The sequence below is a fragment of the Maniola jurtina genome, chromosome 15 (genome assembly GCF_905333055.1).
Source record: "Maniola jurtina chromosome 15, ilManJurt1.1, whole genome shotgun sequence".
Classification (NCBI taxonomy): Eukaryota; Metazoa; Arthropoda; class Insecta; order Lepidoptera; family Nymphalidae; genus Maniola; species Maniola jurtina.
Window position 1 is genome coordinate 5564582 of NC_060043.1, and position 26812 is coordinate 5591393.

Consider the following 26812-nt stretch of genomic DNA (forward strand, 5'->3'; position numbering starts at 1 on the left):
TTCGTCTTACTGAGTAGCTAGGTTACTTAATCCAAGGATAAGAGTATCCTATGTTCCTTTTCTTCTTCGTACGTAGGCGGTAGAAATAATATATAAACAATTTAATAGTAGAGAATAATCATTACTTTATTGAAGTAAATAAAATAAAATAAATACCTACATTTTATGGTGTATAAATTATAAGTAACATAATACTTAATCTTATTTAAGAACATAATATAAAGTAGTTTCACATGTGCATTTCATTCTTCTTTAGTATCCACAAAGTTGATTTAAATCTAAACTAAGATATAAAATTGCATTCTTATAATATTAGACGAACAATAAAAACATTTTTATCACTAAGAGCCTGTTTCACGACCACCAGATAAACTTTATCTAACGAATAATTGCAGAAAGCATTTTGGCAGATTCCCAAAACAAAAACTGTCATAACGTAAAATTTATTCGTTAGATAAATTTTATCTGGAGCTTGTGAAACAGGCATTAAATTTGCAGACACATTATTGCGTTGTAGTGTATTGCTACGCGATCTGACGCGACAATTAACCAATCCGGTGCGACTATCAACCAATCTGATGCGTCAATCAACCAATCAGAACACGTCTTGACCGATATCGGTACCGCGTCAAAGCATTACGACAAAATTCCTAGTGAGCCAAGTCTTCATATTAAATGTGAAACTCTGATCACCTTCTATCGCGTGACGACATACTACAACAAAGCAGAATTTTACACACACCTGTAGAGGAAGCGGAGCCAAAGCGTCTTTTTTTTATAACAACTCAAATTAAGCCTTATTTACTTTGGCATAGCGGCAGTGTCAATCTCCTCAGTGTTTTGCTTTCATTATATAAATTCACGTAGCGTACAACGAATGGCTACATCCAAGTTCGGAAAAGAAACCCAGGAATTATACAAATTTTGACCGTATGCAAAAGTTCATAAAGCTGAATTTACGTTGGCATAAAAAATATATCTGTTTACCCTTTACCGTTAACATCACACGTCCCATATGAAAATTTCTTGAAGCATTCCTAAAGATTGCGACTGCGTTTCATTCTCAGGCGTCAAATCAACTGTAATATATTTCGCCGCTTGCAATATTTTCATACAGGAAGCGTTTTCGGGGGCTAGTTTGTGATACGACTGGGTGTATAGGGACTTGGCGCAGTCGAAGTGGAAGATTAGAGGATCCAATATGTCCGGTAAATCTGAAGGCTTCAGTAGGCAGCATAGATGAGCCAGTGTTACGCATAGCTGAAAAAAATAGTGAAATGTAGACAGTTTTTTTCTTTATATTATGAACAGATGAAAAACTGTAAGACGGAAATCTATAAAGCGCACTTTGATTTTGCTCGTACTTAAGACACTGTTAAAACGAGATAGATTTATAACGCTGTCTCGTTTTAACAGTGTCTTAAGTCTAAGGGAAGTCAAAGTTCGCTCTATATATTTCATCCTTAGAGTCGGACTCGCAGACGAAGGATTCTATGTGATCGTACAAAATTATGTACTTTGTAATTTACATGGTGGCCATTTTGCGACCTCTACCTATTTATAATTTATGAGATACAGACAGACAGACGGACGGACAGATGGACAGACGGACTGCAGCAGAGGGCCGGGTTAGTAATAGGATTTGGTTGACATCTTTTAAGCTTTGGTTGACTTCATTTAAGCGATTTTTAGACAACTAAGATTAATTTGCTCCATGAGTCTGTAATAATACCTGCTTCTGGAATGATGTTTCCAAAAATTACTTTTAATAGGTAAGTGAAATTAGCAAGAGATGTTAATTCAGCCTTTCTGATAGGCTAGGGTAATTTCACTTGGTCACGTGACCCGAGATATATATATACCTACGGCAACGCTCCTCTTCGACGGCTCTCGGTTAAGTCTTATCTAATTAGCGAGAGATATAAGAGATAAGAGTTTACGGAAGAGAAAGAAGAGCTTTTTCAATTTTAGACCACAGCGCTGTGCGAGCTGAATTGCACTTTATTGCATCGTATTTATTTCAACGTCTTTGAGAAGACAGCTTTCTGTACCTATAATAGCTCGTTCACACAGGCTGCGTAAGCGTAGACGTAGCGCGTACCATTGTGTTGTAATTTATGGAACTGTATAAAACATGGCACACCGCTTGCGTAAAGCGTGGACGATGCGTAGCCCGGTGTGTTAGGGGTTTCCGCGCGTCACTACGCACGGGTCACGTGTACGCAATTGGTGTGAATCGGCTTTAAGATTTACCCTCGACGACTAACCTGTTCAATAAGGTTATCCTTATGTTTGTACTCGTTAAAATCGGCGACATTGGCAGCATTTTCCATCGCAGCCATAATACCCCGCCATAGTGGTACGTATTGGTCGCCATATTGGCCCCTGTTTTCGGGCGCGCGCAACGCAACCGCTGCGTTTATACGCACTTTGAGATTCTTACACTCTTGAGCCAGTGTACAGAGACTGGATAAAACTTTGCTCTGAAATATTATAAAGAATGTTGGTTATTTATTTACAAAATTACAGTAAAGTAATCAGAAATCATTAGCCAGTAAAAGGGCAATATGTTATAAGTAATAACTAACTGATTCCTACAACTAATTCTGCGTGGATTTAGGTTTTTAAAAATCCCGTGGGAATTCTTCGATTTTCGTTATAAAAAGTAGCCTACGTCACTCTCCAGGTTTTTAAATATACCCATGCAAAAAATTACGTCGATCCATTGCTCCGTTGGAACGTGATCAAAGAACAAAAAACAAACTTTCAACACAACTTGACAAATTATACTATTATTGGTAGTGATTTTCAGCTATCCATCAAGCCAGCATCGGTAGATTTGAATGCATCATTTATCTTTTAGATGTCTTTGTCGTCAAAAATAAATCATACATACATGTATTTGTAGAACGACTTTAAGATGCATTTAAAAAATAAAAATAGGACAGTAAAAATCGATGAATGTATAAAATATTATATTTCTTTGCGTACTTTACCTGCCATCCGCTAAAACACGTAAATAAGTCTTCATTCTTCATCGCATTGCCGAGAGCGTAGCAAGCGTTCCATCTGACCTTCATGTTGGAGACCTTACACGCGCAATCCAAAAGCTTCCCTATTGCCATCTCGCATAAGGTCTTTAATTGCGGGTGGCGTTGTAGATTGTCATTCTTGATGAGCCGCAAAAGGTTTCCGAGACCCCGGGTTGCACTCATTTTAACCTAAAACATTGAAATTCACATAAAACAGTTTACAGGCTGACTCAAAACTAAAATGTCTAAGTATCGTTATTCGGTTGGCAACGTTAGTTACTAACTAACCGACTTCAAAAAAGAGGAGGTTCTCAAACAAGGAAAAAAACTATCTAACTTACTAACTAACTATAAGATGGAAAATGACGCTGCGGACGTTTTTGCATCAAAACAATTATAATTATTGCTGTTACGAGGTGTTACATCTAGAGCGGCGATAATAAAGGTCGCATTTTAAATCTTGTGTGGAAAGTTTATTTTAGTCTTTGGGACCAATTAATTTGACGGCGATAACATTTTACCTTTTGACCTATTAAATATAATTCTTCCGTTTGATAAAATGTAAAACTATTGTTCTTTTTATTATAATCCCATTTTTAACTTTTCTGTTTACAACTGGTTTTTTCCCCAGAAATTATCTGAAATTCCTGTTAGTTTTGGATAATATTGACGTAAAATAGCATGTCTTTGGGACGTGTTAGCGTTGACAACCGAATAACGATACCTACACATTTTAGTTTTCACACAGTTTGTTACGAGATGCCACATCTAGACTATGCTAATCGTTCTTTATTTACCTTATCATTGTCGTTGGCGCATTGGATGCTGACCTCTAGTAGTCGAAGCAAGAGGTCATCATCTATGTCCTCAATCTCCGGTTCCTTCCTGCAAAATTCGGTTTTAGAAGTTAGTCCATCCGTAGCGAAATGAAGGTCGAGTAAGAGAAGCTGAATGAAGGGAAGGGACATACGAGTCGCGTACTACGCCCTTTGCTTATTAATCTAAAAATATCAACAACGTCAATAGGAACGCGATCAATTTAAGAATTATTGATCTGTTCAAAACATTTTCATTTAGCTCTTATTGTGGTTGCATAAAGCGTCAAGCAATTGCCTCCCAACTATAAATGGAAAAGACCAAAGTCCAGATATGAAACCACTTATTCGCATTATCAATTCATTAAGGAGTGACGTTGGTACACACCCGCGCAATATTAATCAATGTAAGTGACACCGTAAGTTAATATCTCTGAGGTAAAGAATTAAGAGAATCAGAGAAATTAAAAGGAAAGTTTTACAGAATTGTAGGTCACAATTTATTTCTAACTGATGTGAAGAAGGAAGGCATGTTTGGTTCTAATGTTTTCACACAAAAATAGATAGATTAAATTGATTTTATCTTGGTTTACGATTTACGTTACGCACGTTTACCAACAATTACTAAAAATTAACGATTTTCAGAAAGCATATCGGAAAATTAATTCTAAGGCATGAGTCCGAATCTAATCAAACACCGCGCTGGTAGCTGGTACGTTATATTATAGTCTATTGCACTACACACATGCATGTCACAGACACAAGCGTAACAATGTAACAATATGTCTTCACTTCTTAAAATCTGAGTTTTATCTTTGTGTATGAGTTGTAGTTTTATAATGTTTGGTAAAAAGTAATATTAAGTGGGTATAAATAATTTAACTTAGCTATCGAATTAGCTAGCCTGTAAGTATAATTTTCATCATCATCATTAGCCAGTGGACGTCCACTGTTGGACATAGGCCTTCCCTAAAGAGCGCCACCACTCCTGGTCCTCAGCCTTCCTCATCAAGCCACTCTCCGCCAGCCGCTTTATCAAGTCGGTCCATCGTGTTGGAGGGCGTCCCACACTACGCTTGCTTATACGCGGTCTCCACTCAAGAACAATCAAGGCAGGAGAACTAAGGTCACTGACATAGCCCAAACTATTAGCAAGCTGAAGTGGCAGTCGGCAGGCCATGCCTGTCATAGAGGCGATGGCCTAGGATAGTATAATTTTAAGTTTTTTTAATAAAATAAATAAACTTACATGTTCAAAACCAGTGCATCGCTAAGGGTGCCTAGAGCCCACGCGGCTTTAGTACGCACTACTAGTGTTGGTTCAGCCAACGCGCGAAGTATATTCTCCCCACAGTCGCTTACGAAACCAATGTCCTGTACATACGAGTATATCAATTAAAATTATATTTTTAAGTAAGTACATAACTATTGAATTTCTGCAGTTTCTGATATTCTTACCTTTTCTGTGAAATACTGTAGAGTATTTCACTGAAAATGTAAGAATATCAGAAACTGTGGCAGAGTTTTGATTACATTGTGAAAATTTTAAAGGCCCTTGTGAAATATATCTGAGGAATATTTTGAAAACTAGCAACGGCCCGTGGATTTTTGGCTCGGCGAAAACCCGCTTCATTCCCTATCCCGAGGGAATTGCAAAAAAATCCATCTTACATTATAAAGGGAACCTCTGTGCCAAATTCGGCTTTTGACAAAAACCGTTGACCTGTAAATTATCCCTAAAGAACTGACGATGAAATGAAAATTTCGTGCCACGAAAGTTCAGCGTTTTCTGTTCAAATTCACCCTCATCACCTGTGTGCCTGGTGCATTGCATTCAATCACCCGTTGCTCCAGACCTCTTTTTCTGCAAATTGTGGAACCAATTCTCTTCAGCGGTGTTTCCATGGAGTTATTCAAGGAGCGGATCAACAAATTCCTAAAAAGCCGCAGTTTAGCTGCATTAGCAGTTTTTCTAATGCTGCAAATGTTCATGTGCGGCGGTAATTCACATAACATCAGGTGACCCACCTGCTCGTTTGCTCACTATTCTATGCTTATATAAAAACGAATGAGCTGCAAATAGCCTAGCCTACTTCGGAATGTGGTTTCTTCATCCCTTCGCCCCAGAAAACACGGCAAAAAATAACTAAACAGTTCCTGATACAGTATAAACATACATTCTGGGCGGGAAAAGTAAAAAGAAAGACTTGTCTTACCTCTCTCAGTGAGCGGTACATAACCGCCATAGCTAGTGCTCTGACCGCGGCCGCGCGCACTGCCGGCTCCTCGTCACTGCACAACCCTATTAGTAGTGTACAGCACAACATCTGCATGCGACCCTGTCAGCACGAAAAATTAATTATTCAGAGTTTAATCAGTACGTTAGCAAAAACGAAGACGGGTGATAGTACTGATGATTATTGATAAGATAAGATACCACACAAAAAAAAATTAAAAAATCCTGTACTAAAAACATGACTGACGCTAGAGGTCAACGGACGTTCCGTAAATAGGTCACTCGAAGTCAATGCCGCGTCGTAAGTGGGGCATTGACCCGAGTTTTGCACGCTACACCACGCTATGCAATGTGGGTTTGAAAAATATTAAATCACTAAAACTACAAGATAAGGCAAATGGTAATTGGTATTGGATTGTGTTAAGGTAACATAACTGAAAAGCAATGACGAGTGAGCATGAGGTTGATTCTTACCGGTAATTCCTTGAAAGACTTTTCACCGATATTAGCGATGCAGTCACAAACAACGGCCTTAGCGGGTACATTCTCTTGATTTTGTAATATCGTAGACAGATGCGTTAACAACTTTTCCCACATATACACGCACTGGTTTAGGGGTATTGATTTTTCTTGTTGCTCTGGAAAAATAAATGTAATTTAAAAACAACTTTGTTTTACTTTTAATAGACGATGCCCTTCGACTGCGTGGTTTTAGAGTTTTGAAAATCCTGTGGGAATTTGATTTCCCGGGACAAAAAGTAGCCTATGTTGCAAGCTATTTGTGTACGTCAAAATCCCTGTGCGTTAAACGGATGGCCGTGAAAAGGTAGCAGACAGGTTGTTACACTTTTGCATTTTATAATATTGGTATGGATTTATTGAAAACAGAAAAGACATATAAGCGTTTTTGCTCAACGTTTCTGATACTAACTGTTAAGATGTGAAATGCCCTTCCGACGGCCGTGTTTTCTGCCACCTTAATATGTTTAAGGAAAGAGTGAATAGGCAAGAGTGCTCAAACTTAGACCTCATCATTGTTTTTTATCAAACATGATTATAGTCAAGCGCAAGCCTACCTCGTAACTAAAAAAAATTTGGTAGTATTAGAAAACAGCCCGCTGTCCGTCGCCAGTCTTGTGTAACACGTCACATAAGTTTTTCCCTTACTCTACTTCCCCTACTATAGCTCAACGCGGCTAGAGAAGTTTTCACTTCAAAAAGTTTCCCTGGTTCTGCAGATTTGAACGATGTATTCTTATTAAATTAATTACCCAGTTTCTGTATGGCATCTCCGATAATGCTTATAGTTCTTGCGGACTGTAACACCACGTCCTGATGTTCGTGCTGTAACATTTCACTGAGCACGTCAGCCAGAAGTGTGATGTGCGACTGTAGTAGTTCTGGGAGATGATGAAACGCAATCGCTGATAATACTTGGAGGGACTCCAGGATTATTGGAATCGCTGATGGTTTGCACCTCTGGAAAGAGTAACAAATGCATTGTAGCGATGATTTACTGCAATTTCTGCATTGCAGTGCGTTTTTAAGCAATTAAATATCACTTGCTTTAACGGTGAAAGAGAACATCGTGAGGAAACCTGCATGCCTGAGAGTTCTCCATGAACTCAAAGGTGTGTAAAGTCTGCCCATCCGCATTGGGTCAGCATGGCAGAATATGGCCTAAACCCTTCTCATTCTGAGAGGAGACCCGTACTCAGTAGAGGGGCGGAAATGGGTTGATCATGATCTGTGGCCACATGCCATAGAGATATTTCTATGTAAAACGACGCAGCGACACCGCTCCGGCGCCGCACCGCCACCGCAACGCCTCGTGTGCCCCCGCTCTAAGGAACCTAACCAATAAAATCAACCATGTATACGTTATTACGAGTACTTATTACACTTACAGTTATTTGGTTATCCTTAAACAACCATCCCATATTCTTAAAGCAAATATCTAATATCCAGTACTTAAAGTATGTCTCTTTACTATTTTCAACTTTTACGTCACAGATTTCTGAGTCTACAGCAGTAAACATTTCGTCGTCAGAATATCCCTCTTCAAAGTCATCACACTCGTCGTTTAGAGGCATATTTTCCTTGTTTATTTGTTCATTTGGATTTTTATATCTCACTGTATCTTTCTCCATTGCTTTTAAAGTTTCGTCCACTTTAGGATCTATTGACAGGACGCATCCTACTGTTATTAAGGCACCAACTTGTAATGTTATATCTAAAATAAAGGACAAATATTTTTATAAAGGGATATCTTTTAATTCAATAAGGCCTTGTACAGTAATAACAAAGTTCAACCATATAGTAAAAACATCTTTAAAACTATTTTACGTACCTCTATGTACTAAAAACTTTCTGGTGGATCTCACAAGCTCGCTAATCAAACCTTCTTGCATCTTATGATAAGGAGTGGCCTGTACCAATGCGGCACAGCATTTGAGCGCCACTAAGATAACTGCATGGCTTCTCTCGCTGTCCAGTATGCCCACTAGAATCTTATGCATGCAAGTTATTATGTAGCCGAGAGAAACCGAGAACGGAATGAATGAAGTGTGGCTTTTCTTGCTGTTGGTGATAAAAGATTAAAATATAATACCTAGAAAATAAAACTGTCTCTGTGAAGCTCAAAAGACTTTCAAAGTCATTTTATCCATCCCCAATTTAGACCCTTAATAGCTCAACGGTTAAGGTCGGACGTTCAAACCCTACCCGTTGCACTATTGTCGTACCCACTCCTAGCACAAGCTTTAGGCTTAGTTGAAGGGGAAACAGGTTAGACATGATTGAAATGGCTAACATTATTTAAAAAAACAGAAAAAAATACAGAATTGAGTGAGAGTTGCTTGACCAGTTGCAATAATTAGGTCACAACTCACACCACTCTATTTTGCAGTAATTACCTAGTGGTTAAGAAAAGACACCAGCCTCTGGTCATGTCTGAGGTTTGAACTTCTATCCTGAGCACGCACATTTAACTTTTTGCAGTTATGTACGTTTTAAACAATTGAATATTATCACTTGCTTTAATAGTGAAGGAAAACATCACGAGGAAATCTGCATGCTTAAGGATGGTTATGTTCTTAGTTGTGCGAAGTCTGCTAATCTGCACTTGGCCAGGGAAGAGATTCTGAGAGGAGACTTGTGCTCAGTAGTTTGCCGTCGATTAGATGTTTCATTCATCATTACGACTCTCATGGTGGTTTTATTCGTGATATGATGTTTAACAGTCTTACCTACTTTCTGCCTGTGACAAATACACTCTGGGCCCAGATAATAAAGCCAGGACCACACTGAGCGCACTGGCCCTGCTTCTGGCTATAGGATCTGTGACGCCGGCATATGCAAGGGTTTTCTTCGATTTATCTTCTAACAACCAATTGTTTTCATCAGGAGAATCTGGTAAAAGTGCCCACCAGTAGCCGAATATGTCTTTCTTTTCTTTCACCTATCAAAAAAATTATATGAATTCATTAACGGTTTTACAATAAAACCCTAAGTGGTGAGTAAAAATCTGAGAGCATCATCATTGCCAATCAATGAGGCCACGGTTGGGCATAGGTCTCTTGTAGGGACTTCCACACGCTACGGTCTTGTACTGCGCCGCCTGAATCCAGCGGCGCTTACGACTCGTTTAATGTCGTCTGTATTGTTAATGGTGATTGCTAATGAGCGGCTCGCGACTTCGCTGAGAGAAAACGTAAATCCTCTTTATTCCCTATCCCGTAGGAATTTCGAAAAATACGACCTTATTTTTGTCTAAATTATAAAGGGAGTTTCTATGGAAAGTTTTAGCTTAAGAAAGGTTGGAAAAGACTGGAAAGGTTTAAGCTGAGAATTGGTGAGTGAGTCAGTTAAGATTTTTTTTTTATTTACAATTTATCACTCTGTCTCAAGTATCTCACATTTCAAGATTTAAGCTACTTTTTATTCCAGAGGAAGAAAGAAGCCATTTATTCTTGCTTACCTTAAAAACTACTAAGAACAAATTTGCAGCACTCTGTCGCACTCTCGACCTTAACGCGATAAGCTTCGTTTCCCTCCCATTCTCAACATCTGACATATCAGAGTCGCTTGTAAGATTCCAACATGTTTTAGTCTTCTGGGGGTCCAAATAATTCTTACTGGCCGGCTTATATGCAGAATTGTTTTCAAAATTATCTACATCCTTCATTAAACTACGATCAGAAACGGGTATCTCTTTTTTTAGGCTCTCTATAGCATTGTTCCTTTGCTTCCTGATTTTTTGTTTCTAAAAAAATTCAAATATTGTCATTGATAATCATGAGTGTTAATCAGAAGTGATTGCGATCGCCACATTGAAGCTGTATCAATCATTATTACAATCTCAATTGTAGTGATTGGCTGATGGTATTTTTCTGCAACCAGGAATTTAGACTAATTATTCTAAATTGACCTGAAAACTCATTAGGCAGTCTAAAGTATTGGCTTTGGGCTATGCACTCGGAAGATTGCCTAAGCCAATCGCAATGTGTTGGCATTTCGTCTTTGGACTATAATATGAACAAAGAAATAGTATTTTACTTGGGAGGGCCATAGCACAAATACAGTACATGAAACAAAACACAGAAAAAATAACACAAATACTAAATTGGTGTACCTCCTGTAAGTTTTGCATCATCCGACCTACCTTTCCACCTTTGGGATTTGGCTTAACAGGTGCAGCTGCAACGGTTTGCTGAGATGGCATTATCCGCTCAGGTTTATTACCTTGACTTACAAGTCCATATAAAATAAAATACCGACAAATCCCCATTACTTCCGGCATTGGTATATCAACCTTTTGTTCATTGAAATAAAGGTGTGACAGTACTCTTAGTGCTGATATGACAATCTACAAAAAAAAAATAGAAATGTTAGTTGTTACTTAATACTAGATAGTTATCGTTTTTAAGTAAAGCAAGAAATCCTTATAGTTTTGTCCAGTCCATCTGTTTGTCTGTCTGCAAGTAATAGTCATTTTTAAAATAAACTATAAGAGCAGTAATTTTTTCTTTTTAACCAACTTCGAAAAAAGGAGGAAGTTCTCAATTCGTTGGAATCTTTTTTTTATATATGTATAGAATAGATTTCTAGTTACATTATTTTTAATTTTAGAAACTTACTTTACAGTAAATTGATTCATCATGAGACTTAGGGCACCCTTTCATCAAATAGTTGACAATAATTTCAGATATTTCTTCTTTTACTTCAATGCTAACATCAGTTTGGATACTAGATTTGTTCTCATCCATTGTTAGTAGACTTATAACACATTTGATAGCCATCAAACATATTTGCAGGGGGTCCTGAGTCGATAAGGTGTTACTTTTATCACCACTAATGATTTTTGTGAGAAACCCTTGTTTTCCAATCAAATCATTGATAAACTGAAATTAAATTATCGAACATTATTTAGCTGAAGTATATCTGAATGAATAGAAGTATGAAAATTGAAGACCTGGACATAAATTGAACAAGTTGTTATGTAAAATATATTTTAGTGTAGCACCTTAGTAACCTTAATACACCTAGTATTAAATGATTAACTGAATCAGTTAGATTACATAGGTATCCCTACTATATTATAATATAATTAATCAATGTGAAAGTGTGTCTGTATGTTACCTATTCATGACCTATCCGCTTAACTGATTTAAGTGAAATTTGGTATAGAGATAGATTAATCCTGGAGATGGATGTAGGTTACTTTTTAATTTTTATCCTGGAAAATAAAAGAATTCTCATAGGATTTTCAAAAGCCCATCCTTTTTAGCTTTAACCTATTTTGATGTGATTTGAAACAAAGATAGTTTATATCCAAGGGATGGACATAAGCTAGGTTATTCCTGAAAATTAATGATTTCCCACTTCCCACGGAAAGTCATAGATATCATCTTGTGATTAAATAAACTAAATCAAAGAACTTCCTAATGTTTTAACTGAATTGACTTTGATTTTGGCTTTAGTAATACTCAAATTAACAAACCTTTTGCCCGCTATGTGGATTGCTTTGCAATATGCTTTGCATGTTATGCAGAATATCTGGTAAAATTATATCAGAACATTTCTTGATACAATCAATATGCCATGCTATCACTTTCGTTAAGTAATCACTATCAAATTGAATATTCTGCTTTGTGACAATACTATTCATTAAATGGGAAGTCTTTGCAGCCAAAACTTCATCTATTGGTTTGATATTTACACACAGCGAAGTTATAAGAGCAGCTGCATCCTGAAAATGTAGACAAGGCAATTGTATGCTGGTTATATAGTGCTAATACAGTATATACAGTGGTATTATGAGTAATAAGTTCCTAAAAACTGTAATACAAGCATTGGGGTTGATTGATTCCCAGCCTTTGATGTTTTATTTTTCTATAACCACCCAGAATTACTGATACTGTTGAGAGGCTACTGCGTTCCCAACACATTCGTTATAGTTTTTTTTTATATAACGACCTACAAATACTTTGGACTCAGAAATCCTTACTGGTGGTTACTGAGGTCAGATGAAATTTTGGTAATTCTAACCTCAAAATTTCGTATAATATCTAGAAAACTATTAGGAAACAGCGAGTTTTGCTTGCAAGGGGCTTCACCAACTTTCCCGCAGCTGCGATACTAAAGAGCAACGTTCTAACAACAGTACCAAAATGTTACAAGATGTTTAGGCAAAATTATTATGGTTCCTAACTTGCCTGTTTCCCGACAAACAGCTCAGCTTTATATGGCTTAGCATTTAGCTCATTGATCAAAGAGTTTATGGTCTCCTTATTATAATCTTTTACATATAAGTGGCTGCATAGTTCACCGGAATGTAAAGCGAATTGCTGAGACACACTCATTTTAATTTCAGCACTGAAAAATCAATTAAAATGCAAACGCTCACTAATTTTATATGTAAAGGTTCGTCTTATAAAGATATCAGATGAAAGATGATAGTAAATTAATGCTATAGTAAATTCATTTTAAGCATTTTCCTAAAATAAAAACATTTGTTTTGATTTTCCCAAAAAAAAAAAACATTATTGTTGACATATGTCACTGTCATGTCGTCAAATGTCAACGTCATTGCCGTTTTACTCGTTTCGTTCAGAAATTAAGCATGTTTCATAAAGGATTGACCGCGAAGTTTTTCTAACTCAATGATCCGGTGCCGGTTTCACCGCATTTGAAAAGCCTGTTTCTCATCGCTGCCTGTGGCTAATTTCATGCTAATTTCTAGTGGAGGTACCAATCCATACAATAGAAAGTATATATAATACAAATAAAGCACTTGCATTTTTTATGGAGGATTGAGCCATGTTGGAGTATGAAATTCAACCTAAAAATCTCTAATAAGAATGCCTAAACAGATGCGAAACCAGGTGAAACTAGCTTTGCAATCAGTTGCAAATTGCAATCCATATATTGTACAAATCAATGATTTAAACAAATTAAAAAAGATTATATTCAGTTACCGATAATTTATCCCGAGGCAAAATGTATTAACTACTCGTTCCGATCATGTTCCGATCAATGTTCCGATGTTCCGAGCAAAATGTATAAAATTGACAGTTATAAAACGTTAATTCAAACATTCAAAAAACATAAATCTAATTATTTTAATTTTTTAAGTGCCTAGTTATTGGTTTATTATAAAGCATTTTTTCCTATGTATTTTTAGAAAATACTATAATAATAATCGTCTTCATTATGTCAACATTATTTAAAGGAGGCCCAACCCATACAAAAGAAATACACCATCCGTGGCAAAAATATATTAAGGATGTTCACAGCAACAACTTTAAAACAGCTCATAACACCGTGAATAATCCTCAGTATCCAAAGAAAAAACAGAAAATACCCAACAAAAGAAATCTTATAAAGTTCACAATAATTGGCGATAGATTTAATAAGGAATTTATCCACTCTGTTTATTTAGTGAAAGACTTGCATAAGTATCGCTGGAAAATATTTGATGCACCAATTATAAGAGGTACGATAAGTTTCACTCTCCTACTTTTACGTTCAATATTCCCCGCACGCTAAGGGGCATGAGACGGGTCTGCCCGCGAAATTCAAATTTATTTTGGTTTTTTGCAATTTGTAAACTAGTTAATACGACAACGTAGGCATAAGGCATTTCAATTGCGCCAATGGCAGTATCATTCTCACAGGTTTATATAAAAATCTTTATTTGAAAGGGTCCAGTTTAAGAAATTAGCTCTAGTAACGACTAATTTGTGAGTTATTGTCGATACTAGAGCTAATTTCTTCTTCTTTTCTTCAAATCGATTGCGTACTAATATACGCAGTCTACTTACTTAAGAAAGCTTGAATAAATATTTAGCTCAGTTTGGAACATTCTCTTTCACGTACAGGTGTGACCACAGTAGAATGGCCGAAAGTTTGGAATGAACTAAAACTGCAACATGGAGGCATCGCATTTGGTTTGCAGAGTCCATTGGCTGTATTGATAAACGATAAATTCCTTGGAGGCAATAAGGAATTGAGAGAACTATTGGCATCACGATTTGATTATCATCTTAGTTTAGATTATTACAAAGAAGGAGTTGGGAACTTTGTAAATTTTGTTAGATCTTCTGGGGTAAGTTCACAACCTTATCGTGAAGTTCATCAATGAAAAAGTTATAATCACCGTTAACAACATATAGCTAGGTATAATACGTTGCAATGCCTCTTCATATAAACGACTCAGGTGCCACCTATTTATTGTACGTTGATGGTACTACATAAAAAAAACTGCAATTCCCAATAACTAGTGTGTCAAAATTTTATTGCAATCTGATAGAATCTATTACCAATGTCAATGATTAAGGGACAAACAAACAAATCACAACAAAAACAAACATACTAACGAGGTCATACGTCTAAAGCTCAAAGAGTCCCAACTCCCAACCAATCCAATGAAGACTTACAGAGTTTTAGCAGTGTACCCTCGCATTCATTGTTATAAACATACCTAGATTATTTTTATTTAACTAAATGAAGTTCTATTTTTCAGAGACCATGTGCGTACATGCACATTTCAATACACTCCGAACATGTGGGGACTTTGATTTTTATGGTAAGTACAGTAGGTATAACAAAAAGTTAATCCCCGTCGACATTTGCATTTTTGTTTCACTGTAATTTATCAGATTTTGTCATAATCGTAACTTTTCAGCTTTATGCAGATTTAGTACCATACACGTGTGAAAACTTTCTTCGCCTCTGTGAAACTAAAAGAGGTGGTTACTCTGGCACTCCAGTCCACCGTATTGTAAAAGATGGCTGGATCCAGTGCGGGGGATTCGGCCTTAAGAGCACTGATTTGGATTGTGAAAACTTTATTGTTCCTCACGATAGACGTGGTGTACTTTGTATGGCTAATAATGGAAGGTACATTTACAGTTTTTAAACTTAAGCAGTCAAGTCCTTCATCATCATTACCCATACAAACCCATCACCGGCTCACTACAGAGCACGGTTTCTGAAACGAGAAAGATTTGGCCATAGTCTACCACGCTGGCCAAGTGCTGCTTGGCAGACTTCACACACCTTTGACACATTATGGAGAGCTCTCAGGCATGTGGGTTTTCTCACGATGTATGTAATAGCACCGAAAAACACAAATGACAAGTTGCAAAAAAAATCAGGATTTCAAAAGAAAACTAGGTAAAACTACGGGAATAAAATCACGGGCATTATCTAATAAAATACTAATTGTTATGGTTCTTTGCAGACACGTAGATTGTTCGACGCAGTTTTTTGTTCTACTTCAATCAGCGCCCTGGATGGCTCACAAATACGTCGCCTTTGGACAGTTAATCGACGGGGATTCCACATTAAAAGCGATTGAATCAGTACAAACCTTTTATGAATCTCCTACAATTTCTGTTCAAATTGAAAAAGCAGGTGTACTGAATTTAGAATGTCACGGTATACGAGTCAGTAAAACTACAAATGAATATATTCAAGGGCATATTGAAGACCTTATTGCTTTGGGTGATCTTCTTGGGGAGGTATGTATTGTATATTAACCAGCATCACGTCATAATATAATGAATCTTTATATAAATGACAAATCATTTACCAGGAACTCATGGAAAAAGTGTTTCTAGAGATAGAATTGAAGCATGTGATGCAACTAGAAATGGAAAAAGGTGAAGCGGAGCAAAGCGAGTCAGTGATAGGGGAAGAAAGTAGAATTCACGCAACGAAAAGGTTTCTATCCAATAAAAACAGTTTCGATGAATTAACAACATATGTACCGTGGTAGGTAATCCCAAAATTTTCTGTTAATACTTACCTATTTTGGTTACTTCTTAGATTCATTCGAAAGAAAGAAGATTTGGAAAAACTTCAAAAGAGTCAAACCTATACGAGTAGAGCGTCCTCTGCTGTGAGCCAAGAACAGCAAGTTAATAATGATTTTGATGTGGATGAATATGAACCAGAAGAATATTCGTATCAACAAGTATCATTAACAAGAACTGTAAGCGTGGTTGTAAAACCAGAAAAACCGTTTTATATACCCCTAACAGATGTGACTTACCCTGGTGAAAAGGATTCTACATATGATCTAAAAAAGTTAGTTGAAGTACTTCTTATGTAGTAACGAGTAAAACACATTTGCCTAGTAAATTACTAGGTAGACCCTTGAAAGAGCGAACTTTATGAAAAATTTATTAATTTAAACCATCTATTTTTTTTAGATTTTTGCGCGGAGATTATTGTCTAGAAAGTGATTTGGTAAGCACCAAACACAAAAAAGAAATTAGAAAAAACTTATCTTTCACCGATATCTACAAACTGGATGATGAATCAGACAATATATCACGTAAGTAGGAAACGATAATTGATTTTTAGGTCATTAAATATCTGAGGGGTCTAACTAGTAGGTATTTAATTGTGTTAATGTTTTTGCAGTGGAATCACTATCATCAGATGATGAACAAGAGATCCGGAGATATTTAAAGTAAAATTATAAACTGTTAACTTAGTTAGTTACATAAGTACCTACCGAGATATCTGCAGTTTAAAATTAATTCCTAATATAACTGTTCAGGCTAAATATTGACCGTGTGAGCTTTGCTGGCAGCGTTGTAAGAAACATTGCGAGGAACATGGCAAAACGAAAGTACGTACCACACCTAAAATGTACAGTACCCGACAGGGTATGTCGACCTTTAGAATGAGATAGCAGTTTCGTAGAGCGTTGTCTCTGTCGTTGAGACCGACAAAATGTCACAAAGGTGTGAGTGGCAGGGACAACGCTCTACGAAGCCGAAATCTCTTTCTAAAGGTTAATTTACAATATTTCCTGACGGCTATTGTTTACGTTTCAATAAATGTTTCGGACTTGCTTTGACGGACGGTGTTGCTTTGGTTCATTCTTCATTAAACCATTCCCTCACTCGATTAGTCTTTCACATCGAATCCGTTCGTTTCGGCATTGGAACCGGAATGAAACCGGACTTGTTCCTTCGTGTGGACCAAGCTTAAGGCGGATGCGATCTATGGCGGGAAATTTGAAAAGTAGTTTTTTAGGTATTTGTAGTAGGTAGTAAAACAAGGAACCCTTATAGTTTCGTCCAGTTCGTCAGTCTGTGCAACACAGACATATTAAAAACTAGCTGACGCCCGCGATTTCTTCCGCGTGGATTTAGGTTTTTCGAAATCCCGTGGGAACTCTTTGGTTCTCCCGGATAAAAAGTAGCGCCTATGTGCTAATCCAGGATATTATCTATCTTCATTCCGAATTTCAGCCAAATCCGTCCAGGAGTTTTAGCGTGAAGGAGTAACAAACATACACACACACACACACACACACATACAAACTTTCGCCTTTATAATATTAGTGTGATTAGTGTGATAAACGATTAGACCAGTAGGTACAATTCTTTTTAAAGAAAACTATTATAGCTACATTTTGTTTGGTTTGATTACGTACCTAGCTAATAATTACTATTTTTGGTTATCATCTAAAAAGATTCTTTTTACAGATGTGAATTAATCACCGATGAAGAGCTAAGAAGATTTAGGTAACTATAGCAATTATTTCAGACGATTATTACCTACTCAGTTAATCCATACTTGCATAATATTATTACATATTTTAAAATTATGTTTGTGGGTATGACAGTGTGAAACTTTGTACAGTTGTTGTCGGCGCTTGCGGGAAGGTTTCTGACATAACTTCAACGTTAATTTGGCGCTTGGTTACTCGGTTTGGCGCCACGCCACATATTATACCTACCTAAGAATTTTTGAAATGATTTAACTTTTAATATGTTTAATTCACAGAATAGCTTCAAAGAATCACCAATGCCGGGAGAATAAGTAAGATTCCGATCATATTTTTTTATTAGGGTTACGTACCTACCTACGCTCGAATGAAAAACTGAACCCTATAGGATCACACAATATGACTTACCTACTTATCGTCCGTCTGTCCACATTGTACGGAACCCTCTCCAGTCTCCACCCAAGTTTAACTAGCACTTGTCCTATTTTTATTTTTATTCTGCCTTTCTTTTTTATTTATTTTTTTTATAAGGAAAGTATCAATAAGTTCGGCTACGCCTCAACTAAAGGAACCATCCAAAATAAAGAGGCGACAAACAGGTTTTGTCCGACCCGAAGACTTGGAAAAAATCTATTTAATACGCCAAAAATGGAATTCTAAAACCGATACAGAAGACGAAGAATCCACGACTTCGGTGACAGAATCTCGGTAAGCACCTGCAAAAAATTACTCGTCAACTGTCGAGCATCTGTCAAGTCAAAAAAATTAACCTACTTTCGTATTCGTCTAACTAAGTACCTATCTACCTAATGCCTACATCTACTTTAGCATGATTGTTTGTTTGATTGCTTACTAATCCGATCTCTGATCCAAATCCAAGCTATTCAGTGAATATCTTTGACATATCTACATCATATTATGTCTGATATGAATCCAAGGCATAAGCCACATCGGACATATTATTCTCACGCATGTCAGACAGAAATCGGATAGCGAAAGTCGGATCTAGTGCGTAAGCTACCATACAAATTTTACGGACTCGGATCGGATGAGTGTGTAACCGCCCTAAAAATGAGTTTAAAAAAGAAATCCAAGTAGTTAATTATACTTACTATTTAATTTCTAGCAAAGTTCGTATAGCAGAGTCGGCAAAAACCCCTTCCCAAATACGTACCAGCCAGAAACAGATCCAACGCAGAGTAACAGGAAGCGTCCAACCTTCCCATCTCTCAGACTCCGATATACAAGTCCGAAGACAATCAGCTTTGTCGCGATTGTACGATAATATGACTGAATATGATAACGACGAGGAAGGACCAACTCTGAGAGGCTATAAGTAAGGATTATACCTGGACTAATCTTTATTAATATTTAAAAAAATGCGAAAGTGTGTTTGTTTGTTTATCCTTCCTTCACGCCCTAACTTAACTACCAATCCACTTGATTTTTATAGAAATACTTGAAAGGGCAGAGAGAAAAGACGTGGGTTACCTTTTATCCCGGAAAAGAAAATCAATGAGTTCCCGCGGGATTTTTAAAAACCTAAACCCACGCGAACTAAGTCGCGGGCATCAGCTAGATTCTTATATCTACGCAAGAAGCAAGACACAATATTCGCTGTATTGTTCTGGAGAAATGTTTTCTAGCCACTTCGAAAATCTATTGTAGATAATCCGTTACATTCAAATTCTAAATTATTTTGCTAATAGTAGGTACCTACTTAGATTATTAATAGAATATTAGCCATCTTATTCTCGACTTAATACTCTCTTTCCCTTCCAACTAAGCGTAAAGCTGTGCTAGGAGTAGGTACGATAGTAGTGACCGTGTGGGGTTTGAACCGCCGACCTTTCGGATTGCAGTCCGCTCCTTTAACTGTTGAGCTATTGACGCTATAAATATAGGAAAGTGTAGGTAGGTTTGTGTGGAATTATCAAATTCCAACCAAGCCTTTCTTTTCAGATCACCTTCAATTAAGCAAAAGAATTTCATTTTAACACAAAGTCCAATGCGTGGCATAAAACATTTCTCTAGGGATAGTGGTAATTTTTCTCAAGATAATCACTTACGCCCGCTCCACTCAGTCACAATCGAAGGCAGCTCTATCGAACAAGTACTTAACGTACAGCATAGCAGAAAATTCGCTCGCAAAATTTCCTCCGATTACGTCAAAACGATCGATCAAATTGAACATAGACTTGAAAGCTCAATCCGGAGTGTGGAGTTTGCGAAAACGCGTCCCTCGATGACAGTTTCAGAATACCAACTGAAGAATCTAAAACATCAAGAGTCGATGAAAAAAGCAAATCATGGTAAATAACAAGATTTTGTGTAGAGAGTTGCGAGCATGGATACTACGCGTACCTGGTTGATATTTCGTCAGTTCGCCGGCCCCGCGGGTTTGCGTACATACAATCATATTTTCTTCTCCAAGTCCTAATCAGACAGCCTACATTGAACTAAATTAGCACCATAGACCGGTTATATCAAACAAACATCTTGTTCTATGAAGTTGTCAAAATTAGTACGACATAGGTACACTCGGAAAAATAATTCGCTTGGCAGAGCATACTAATGCGCGCGTATGTATAACACACAAAGATACGACCCGATGCTATCCGATAATAGATACACTCACACTTACTACACTCACTCACACTTCTAGATAACCTTACCAGTCGTATAGGGTTGCAAATTTCACATTCGTCAACATAGTTCTGATGGCCGAGTGGTAATAGTGTTGAAGTTCTTAAATATGGCGTGAGTTCTAATCCTAGTGGGGGATTGCTTTTTTATTTTTGCAATTATTTATTTTGTCTTCTTTATACAGTCAAAATTATCATACTTTCAAACAATATAATTATAAGCAAGAAAAAACAAAAATAATAACACTTTTCTATTTTAGAAGTTATTTATTTGTCTTTTGTGCAGTTCATAAATTATTATAATAAGCAAGAAATAAATAAGACGCTTGTCAAAAAATTAACACATCAAGTTAACAGAAGGTATACAAAAGAGGAAAAAAAATTGACATACTTTATCTACTCCTATTACTCCTATAGTAATTTAAAACCAATATCGATGTGAAGTATGCTAAAAGTCGGTCAAGTATGAACGTAATGTTTTATTTACGTTTTGGGTTACTTTTAGGTTTGTGAGATGAATCAACATGTTAATTACTTAGTTAGAAATCAAAATCAATTATAACTTCTAACTGCAATAACAATAACATCACTCACAAATAGAATTAAATTAATTACCTATACTTTATTTAATAATGTATAAAGGTAGGCCACCCTCGTAAGCTATTACTTTTTGTAATCGACTCGTCATGTTAGTAACCATATTCCAGCAAGTCTATGCTGCCCCGCAGAGACTCCCAGGTTGAAGTTACCACTTTATTCAAAGTATAATATATCGTTTACCTGTTGTTCTATTATTATAGTATTTTACGTCCATCCTTGTCCGACTCAAAAGATTTTTCATTATTAAAAATAACAACGTAATTACATCAGTCAAAGTTTATATATTTCATTGCAAAATGAAAGTCTATGGTCCTGGTGCAAACCATTCGTAATATTTTCTTCGTAATGTATTCCGGCCGCACGCAAATGCTTCCGCACAGTTTGTAGAACTACATTGTGCTTGGTCGCTGTCAACCAAATTTTTAAAAAGGAATCCACGCTATGCATTGCAACGATTTCTTGGTGGTGATGTGACTCCATCTTATAAGCTGATGGTTTGGGCCCAGGTCAACAATTGTCTACATGCCCCGTTTCTCCGTAGTGACAGACCCACAAGCGCACGGTATTCATCTGTAAATGATTATATCCTGGATTAATACATAGGTTACTTTTTATCCTGGAAAATTAATGAGTTCCACGGGATTTTTAATAACCTATATACACGGGAATGAAGTCGCGGGCATCAACTAGTATTTAGTATATTGGTTACATTGTTATATTATAATGCATCTGATTAAAAGTATTAAATGGACTAAAAACATTACGCTAACATTTAGAAAATACTAAATGCACATAAGTAAAACCATAAACATAATTTCAATACGAGTAGGTTATATTTGTTTACTTACCGATATCATCGATTTCGGTTATCGAAATATTCCGCTCAAATAACAATCTCTGCTTTTTAAACAAAGATAAATAAATGTTCCATGGTGGTGAGAAGTTCAGTAGTTATTCAGTGTGAAAAATAACACAATACACCATAAATGAATTCACTACAAGGATCTATTAATCCGCGTGCTCAAGTTCTATTTGACAATAATTTATAAAATAGGTAGGGTAGATTTAAAAAATGGGACATCAACTTGATATTGCCATTCTGTAATCTATAGGTATACCTACACCGCATAATTTATCGTTTTGTGGGTTCGAAACATTTCAGTGATGAATAGACCTTAACTGACTTGTTTTAAAGCTTAAATTCGTCCACATATCTACAGCCAGCACTGCAAGTGAAAACTGCTAATTAAAGTCGTGAATTTTAGACGTTATCTCAAGGTGGTTTAAGGCCATTTTACTCTGACATAATTGTGCTTCGACGATCGGATTCTATCAGCGTGGGTAAGCGGCAATACTACCTAGTGCCTGCTGTGGGGAAATCAGCGAAATATGTAATTTGTAATTATTGCACGTAGGTATGGTGAAAAGAGACCGACAATTCATTAAAGAGAGATAGGTGTAAAATAATAAGTAAACGAGTTATGCACACACATAATGCTTCGTTGTGTTGCCTGCTTACCGATTTGTTTTGCTTTGTGTACCTATAGTTTGCGACAAGTCGACATGGCAATCGGGAATGAGGCTGGGGGACGCCCCGCACACACCCACGACATCCGCACTTTGTTAGCGTCCCCCCCCCCCCCCCCCCCCTCCGATTGCCATGTCGATCTGTCACGAACTATACCTACACTGGACATCAATTTGTAGCAAAAAGTTGTTGTTCCACTATTATACTAAGTGTTAATTAAACAGTTGAAAAGAACAACCGCCGAGTTTCTTGCTGGTTTTTCTCGGTAGGAACTAAATAGTGATTATATAATATACACGTGCGTCCGCTAGTATAGGTAAAAACCTCGCTAGTATACTTGCTTTTAGAATTTTTGTGTTCCAAGCGTTCCAAACTAGATAATTATCTTGAACAGATTTACATAAATGATATTGGAAATCTGGGATTGATCGGAGAGGTATCCTTATACGCTGATGATACATGCTTATTTTATTTTGGAGAATCAATCCATGAAATTATGTCTAACGCACAAGCAGATCTAGATACACTAAATGAATGGTTACAGTACAATTTGCTTACTATAAATGTTGCTAAAACCTCTTACATGCTTTTTACTGCGAAAAACAAAAAAGTTCCTGATTTCGATCCCTTAACTATAAATAACCAAGAACTGAAACAGTCAGAAGCAGAAAAATATCTTGGTCTTGTACTGGATTCTAAATTAACATGGCGAGCTCATTTAGATTACCTGCAGACAAAAATCACATCATTGACTGGAGCGTTGCGTAAATCTGCACGCTGTATACCGCATAAAGTCCGAGGAATCATTTATAACTCATTAGCCAAGCCTTTACTGGAATACTTAATAGAGATTTGGGGATGTGCATATAAAACTAATTTAAAGGATCTTCAAATATCTCAAAACAAATTGTTAAAAGTTCTGTTTCATCTAGACTATCGCTTCCCGACTAAAGAATTATATAAGAAAACTGATGAACTATCTATAAGTCAATTATACAAATACAAAATATGTTTACTAGTTAGAAAAATACTTTTGGACTCCGTACATACACAAATCACTTTTAAAACAAAATCTCATAAATATGGTACACGTAACAAGCACAAGCTACAATTAACTAAAGCTAGGACTAATTATGGTACCAAAACTATACAGTTTGAGGGAGCGCTACTATATAATGACTTGCCAAAACACATATTGGAGGAAAAATCTTTTCCAAAATTTAAAGCTGAGTTAAAAAAGTATTGTCAGACATAATAGATAGATAGATAGATATATATTATAGTTTGTTAACTTCGAATGTAGCATGTTTTAAAATATTATTATTGTATAAAGTCACCGTACCTTTAAAAATTTATGTTTTATCTATATTTATATTTATTATTCTCATATAAGTGAACATTGTTCTTCTGAGAAATAAACTCTTTAAACCTAACTGTGACATTGTGGAGTACGAAATAGCATACAGTGAAATTAGCAATAAAATTATTTGTGATAGTACATGTTGCCAGTTTAGTCGAAATTATACGCTGTTTCAGATATTGACGGGTTACGCCTACCAGGAGATACACCTCTGTACTCAATGACAGATGTAAGTATTCCTCAGTGCTGAATGCTGATCGCACATTCCACCTTATTGACATTCTTTATACTGAAAACTGTCAAAATTCCTCAGAAGTCAAATAAATAATCATTATTTAGCGAATGAATAATCGACTTCAAATCTTTTATTTACCTTTGGTTTACCTACATAATTAAAGACAAAGGACATAAAACTTGTTTTTCAGATCTAGGAAACCCAAAAGAACTGGCCATACGTAATACGTATCTAAAGTGAAGACTAAAAACTACGAAAATTGAGTCACTTTTGTAGAGTGTTATCTTCTACTCTCATGCATTTTATATCTTCTATCCTACTCATCACCAAGCATGAATTTTTTACGCCATGTACTTAGATGAATCAAACACGTTTATGATATAAATAATGTTATTGGTTTTACATAATACATTTTTTGACGAATTAGCATTTTAAATTAGTTTCAATTTTTTGTATTAGTATTTAGTATAAGGAGGTATACACTAAAATTAAAAACAAATGAATAAAAAAAAAACATTTAATAATCACTGAAATTACGTACACAAGATTTTCCTTTACAATATATTATTTTAATACTACAAGGTACAATACGGTAACAATCACAATGCAATAAGTTGAAGAATTCGTTGAGTTCATATTTCATTTCACTACAGCAACAATACTGCGTTGAATGCAGCTAGGTCTGCGATCACCTTTAAAACCTTATTGCATTGCGTAACAAAAACAATTCTATTAACAAAATCACTGTCAGAATATTATTTACATGTTTTGCAAGTGGACATTTATGTATTATTTGTATCGAATTCATTTTTTTTACTGCTAAAATTGCAAAGATCATGTGCGGACGTAAGCGAAGTACCGTTCGAAACGCAAATCTAAAAACTTTATAATATCCTTAATAATTAAAACATTTTCTAAATTCACACGACGAAATAAAATAAGATAGGTATTGATTTTTGATCCAACCAGATTCCATTTTTAGCACCCTAAAATATATATATATATATAAGTACCTACAATTTACAAATCTATACAATATGTGTTAGGTACAATAGCGAATCGCCTCTAATGGATCTCATATTTTTAACCCCCGACCCAAAAAGAGGGGTGTTATAAGTTTGACGTGTTTATCTGTGTATCTGTCTGTGGCACCGTAGCGCCCAAACTAATGAACCGATTTTAATTTAGTTTTTTTTTTTTGTTTGAAAGGTGGCTTGATCGAGAGTGTTCTTAGCTATAATCCAAGAAAATCGGTTCAGCCGTTTGAAAGTTATCAGCTCTTATCTAGTTATTGTAACCTTCACTTGTCGGGAGTGTTATAAATTTTTAATTTACACTTGTTATAAAACATGTTGATGTGGCATTGTTTTAATGGCATGCTATCGTTTTTCGCAGTGAGTATTATGAAACGTATAACAATATATTTAGATCTGTCATTTTAGTTTAGAGATTGTGTAAAGCAAAATTAGGCACATTCTCACCATATCTAAGACTTAGATCTTAGAGCACACTTTGACTTTGCTCAGACTTAAGACACTGTTAATACGAGACAGCATTATACCGCTGGCATAAATCTGTCTCGTTTTAACTGAAACTTAAGTCTAAGCAAAGTCAAAGTGCGCTCTATAGATTTCAAGTTCTAAAGGGTCATAATATATTGCAGCAAGTCATAACTCATAATATCGATTTTTTATCTGGTACGTCATAAGTTCGCCAAATCTGAAGAACTAGAGAGTCATATTAATTCACTGAATTAATTCATAAGGTCGAAATTTTTCTTTGGTTTCTTCTTCGTAAGTTTGCATTATGCCCTTAACCTGATCACACATTACATCGCTGATCCGAAATTTTAGTGTTGAAAAACGCGTTGCTTTGCGCGTCGCGGAAGGTGATTATGATGTGCGATGAGCATTGAACTTAAGGGTTTTAATTTAGATACTAAGTAATATTATTACATCGAACTTTAGAAAGAGATAACGATTTCGTAGAGCGTTGTCTCTGTCGTTGAAACCGATAAAACGTCATATACATAGGTCTGAGTAACAGAGACAACGCTCTACAAAGCCGAAATCTCTTTCTAAAGTTTGATGTGTAATCTTTCCTGCCGGGTACTGCACTAGTACTGAGTAGTACTATAGTAATTTGAACATTAAAGTAATATAAGGGTTTCTATTACAGCACGAACGAAGGCAAAATATCTGCAGACATAGAGTATTTTTAGGAGCATTTGGTTATTTCAGCGGTTTTTTTTTGTTTGACATTTCATTTGGTGTAGCAACACTTTATTAATTTGGGTTACAATAGTTAAACTAATGGACATGTTTCATATG

The 26812-nt window shown here is 36.2% G+C and overlaps 2 protein-coding genes across 4 annotated transcripts; one reads left to right on the forward strand and one right to left on the reverse strand.

Annotated features, from left to right (window-relative positions):
- Positions 1-782: 782 nt before the first annotated feature.
- On the reverse strand, positions 783-17131 carry LOC123872877 (HEAT repeat-containing protein 6). 2 transcript variants are annotated; one of them, XM_045917474.1, is made up of 16 exons: positions 17110-17131; positions 12085-12333; positions 11222-11485; positions 10747-10950; positions 10063-10347; positions 9332-9543; positions 8434-8663; positions 7991-8316; positions 7355-7562; positions 6558-6721; positions 6064-6186; positions 5097-5221; positions 3830-3917; positions 2997-3221; positions 2268-2483; positions 783-1260 (listed from the first exon to the last, which is right to left on the reverse strand). In XM_045917474.1, exons 2-16 carry the CDS (start codon positions 12250-12252, stop codon positions 1003-1005), a joined length of 3096 nt encoding a protein of 1031 aa, XP_045773430.1. In that variant the 5' UTR covers positions 12253-12333; positions 17110-17131; the 3' UTR covers positions 783-1002. The 2 variants fall into 2 exon arrangements, with proteins under 2 accessions (XP_045773430.1, XP_045773429.1); XM_045917473.1 differs by lacking the exon at positions 17110-17131 and adding an exon at positions 12800-13119.
- Positions 13322-25351, forward strand: LOC123872878. 2 transcript variants are annotated; one of them, XM_045917475.1, is made up of 18 exons: positions 13322-13353; positions 13768-14079; positions 14465-14691; positions 15109-15171; positions 15271-15485; positions 15829-16108; positions 16183-16310; positions 16416-16676; positions 16802-16926; positions 17016-17064; positions 17155-17226; positions 18092-18130; positions 18393-18428; positions 18646-18822; positions 19241-19450; positions 20077-20426; positions 24424-24476; positions 24673-25351. In XM_045917475.1, the coding sequence occupies exons 2-18, from the start codon at positions 13797-13799 to the stop codon at positions 24676-24678; spliced, it is 2574 nt and encodes an 857-aa protein (XP_045773431.1). In that variant the 5' UTR covers positions 13322-13353; positions 13768-13796; the 3' UTR covers positions 24679-25351. The 2 variants fall into 2 exon arrangements, with proteins under 2 accessions (XP_045773431.1, XP_045773432.1); XM_045917476.1 differs by lacking the exons at positions 13322-13353; positions 18646-18822 and having other exon boundaries at positions 13616-14079.
- Positions 25352-26812: the final 1461 nt, after the last annotated feature.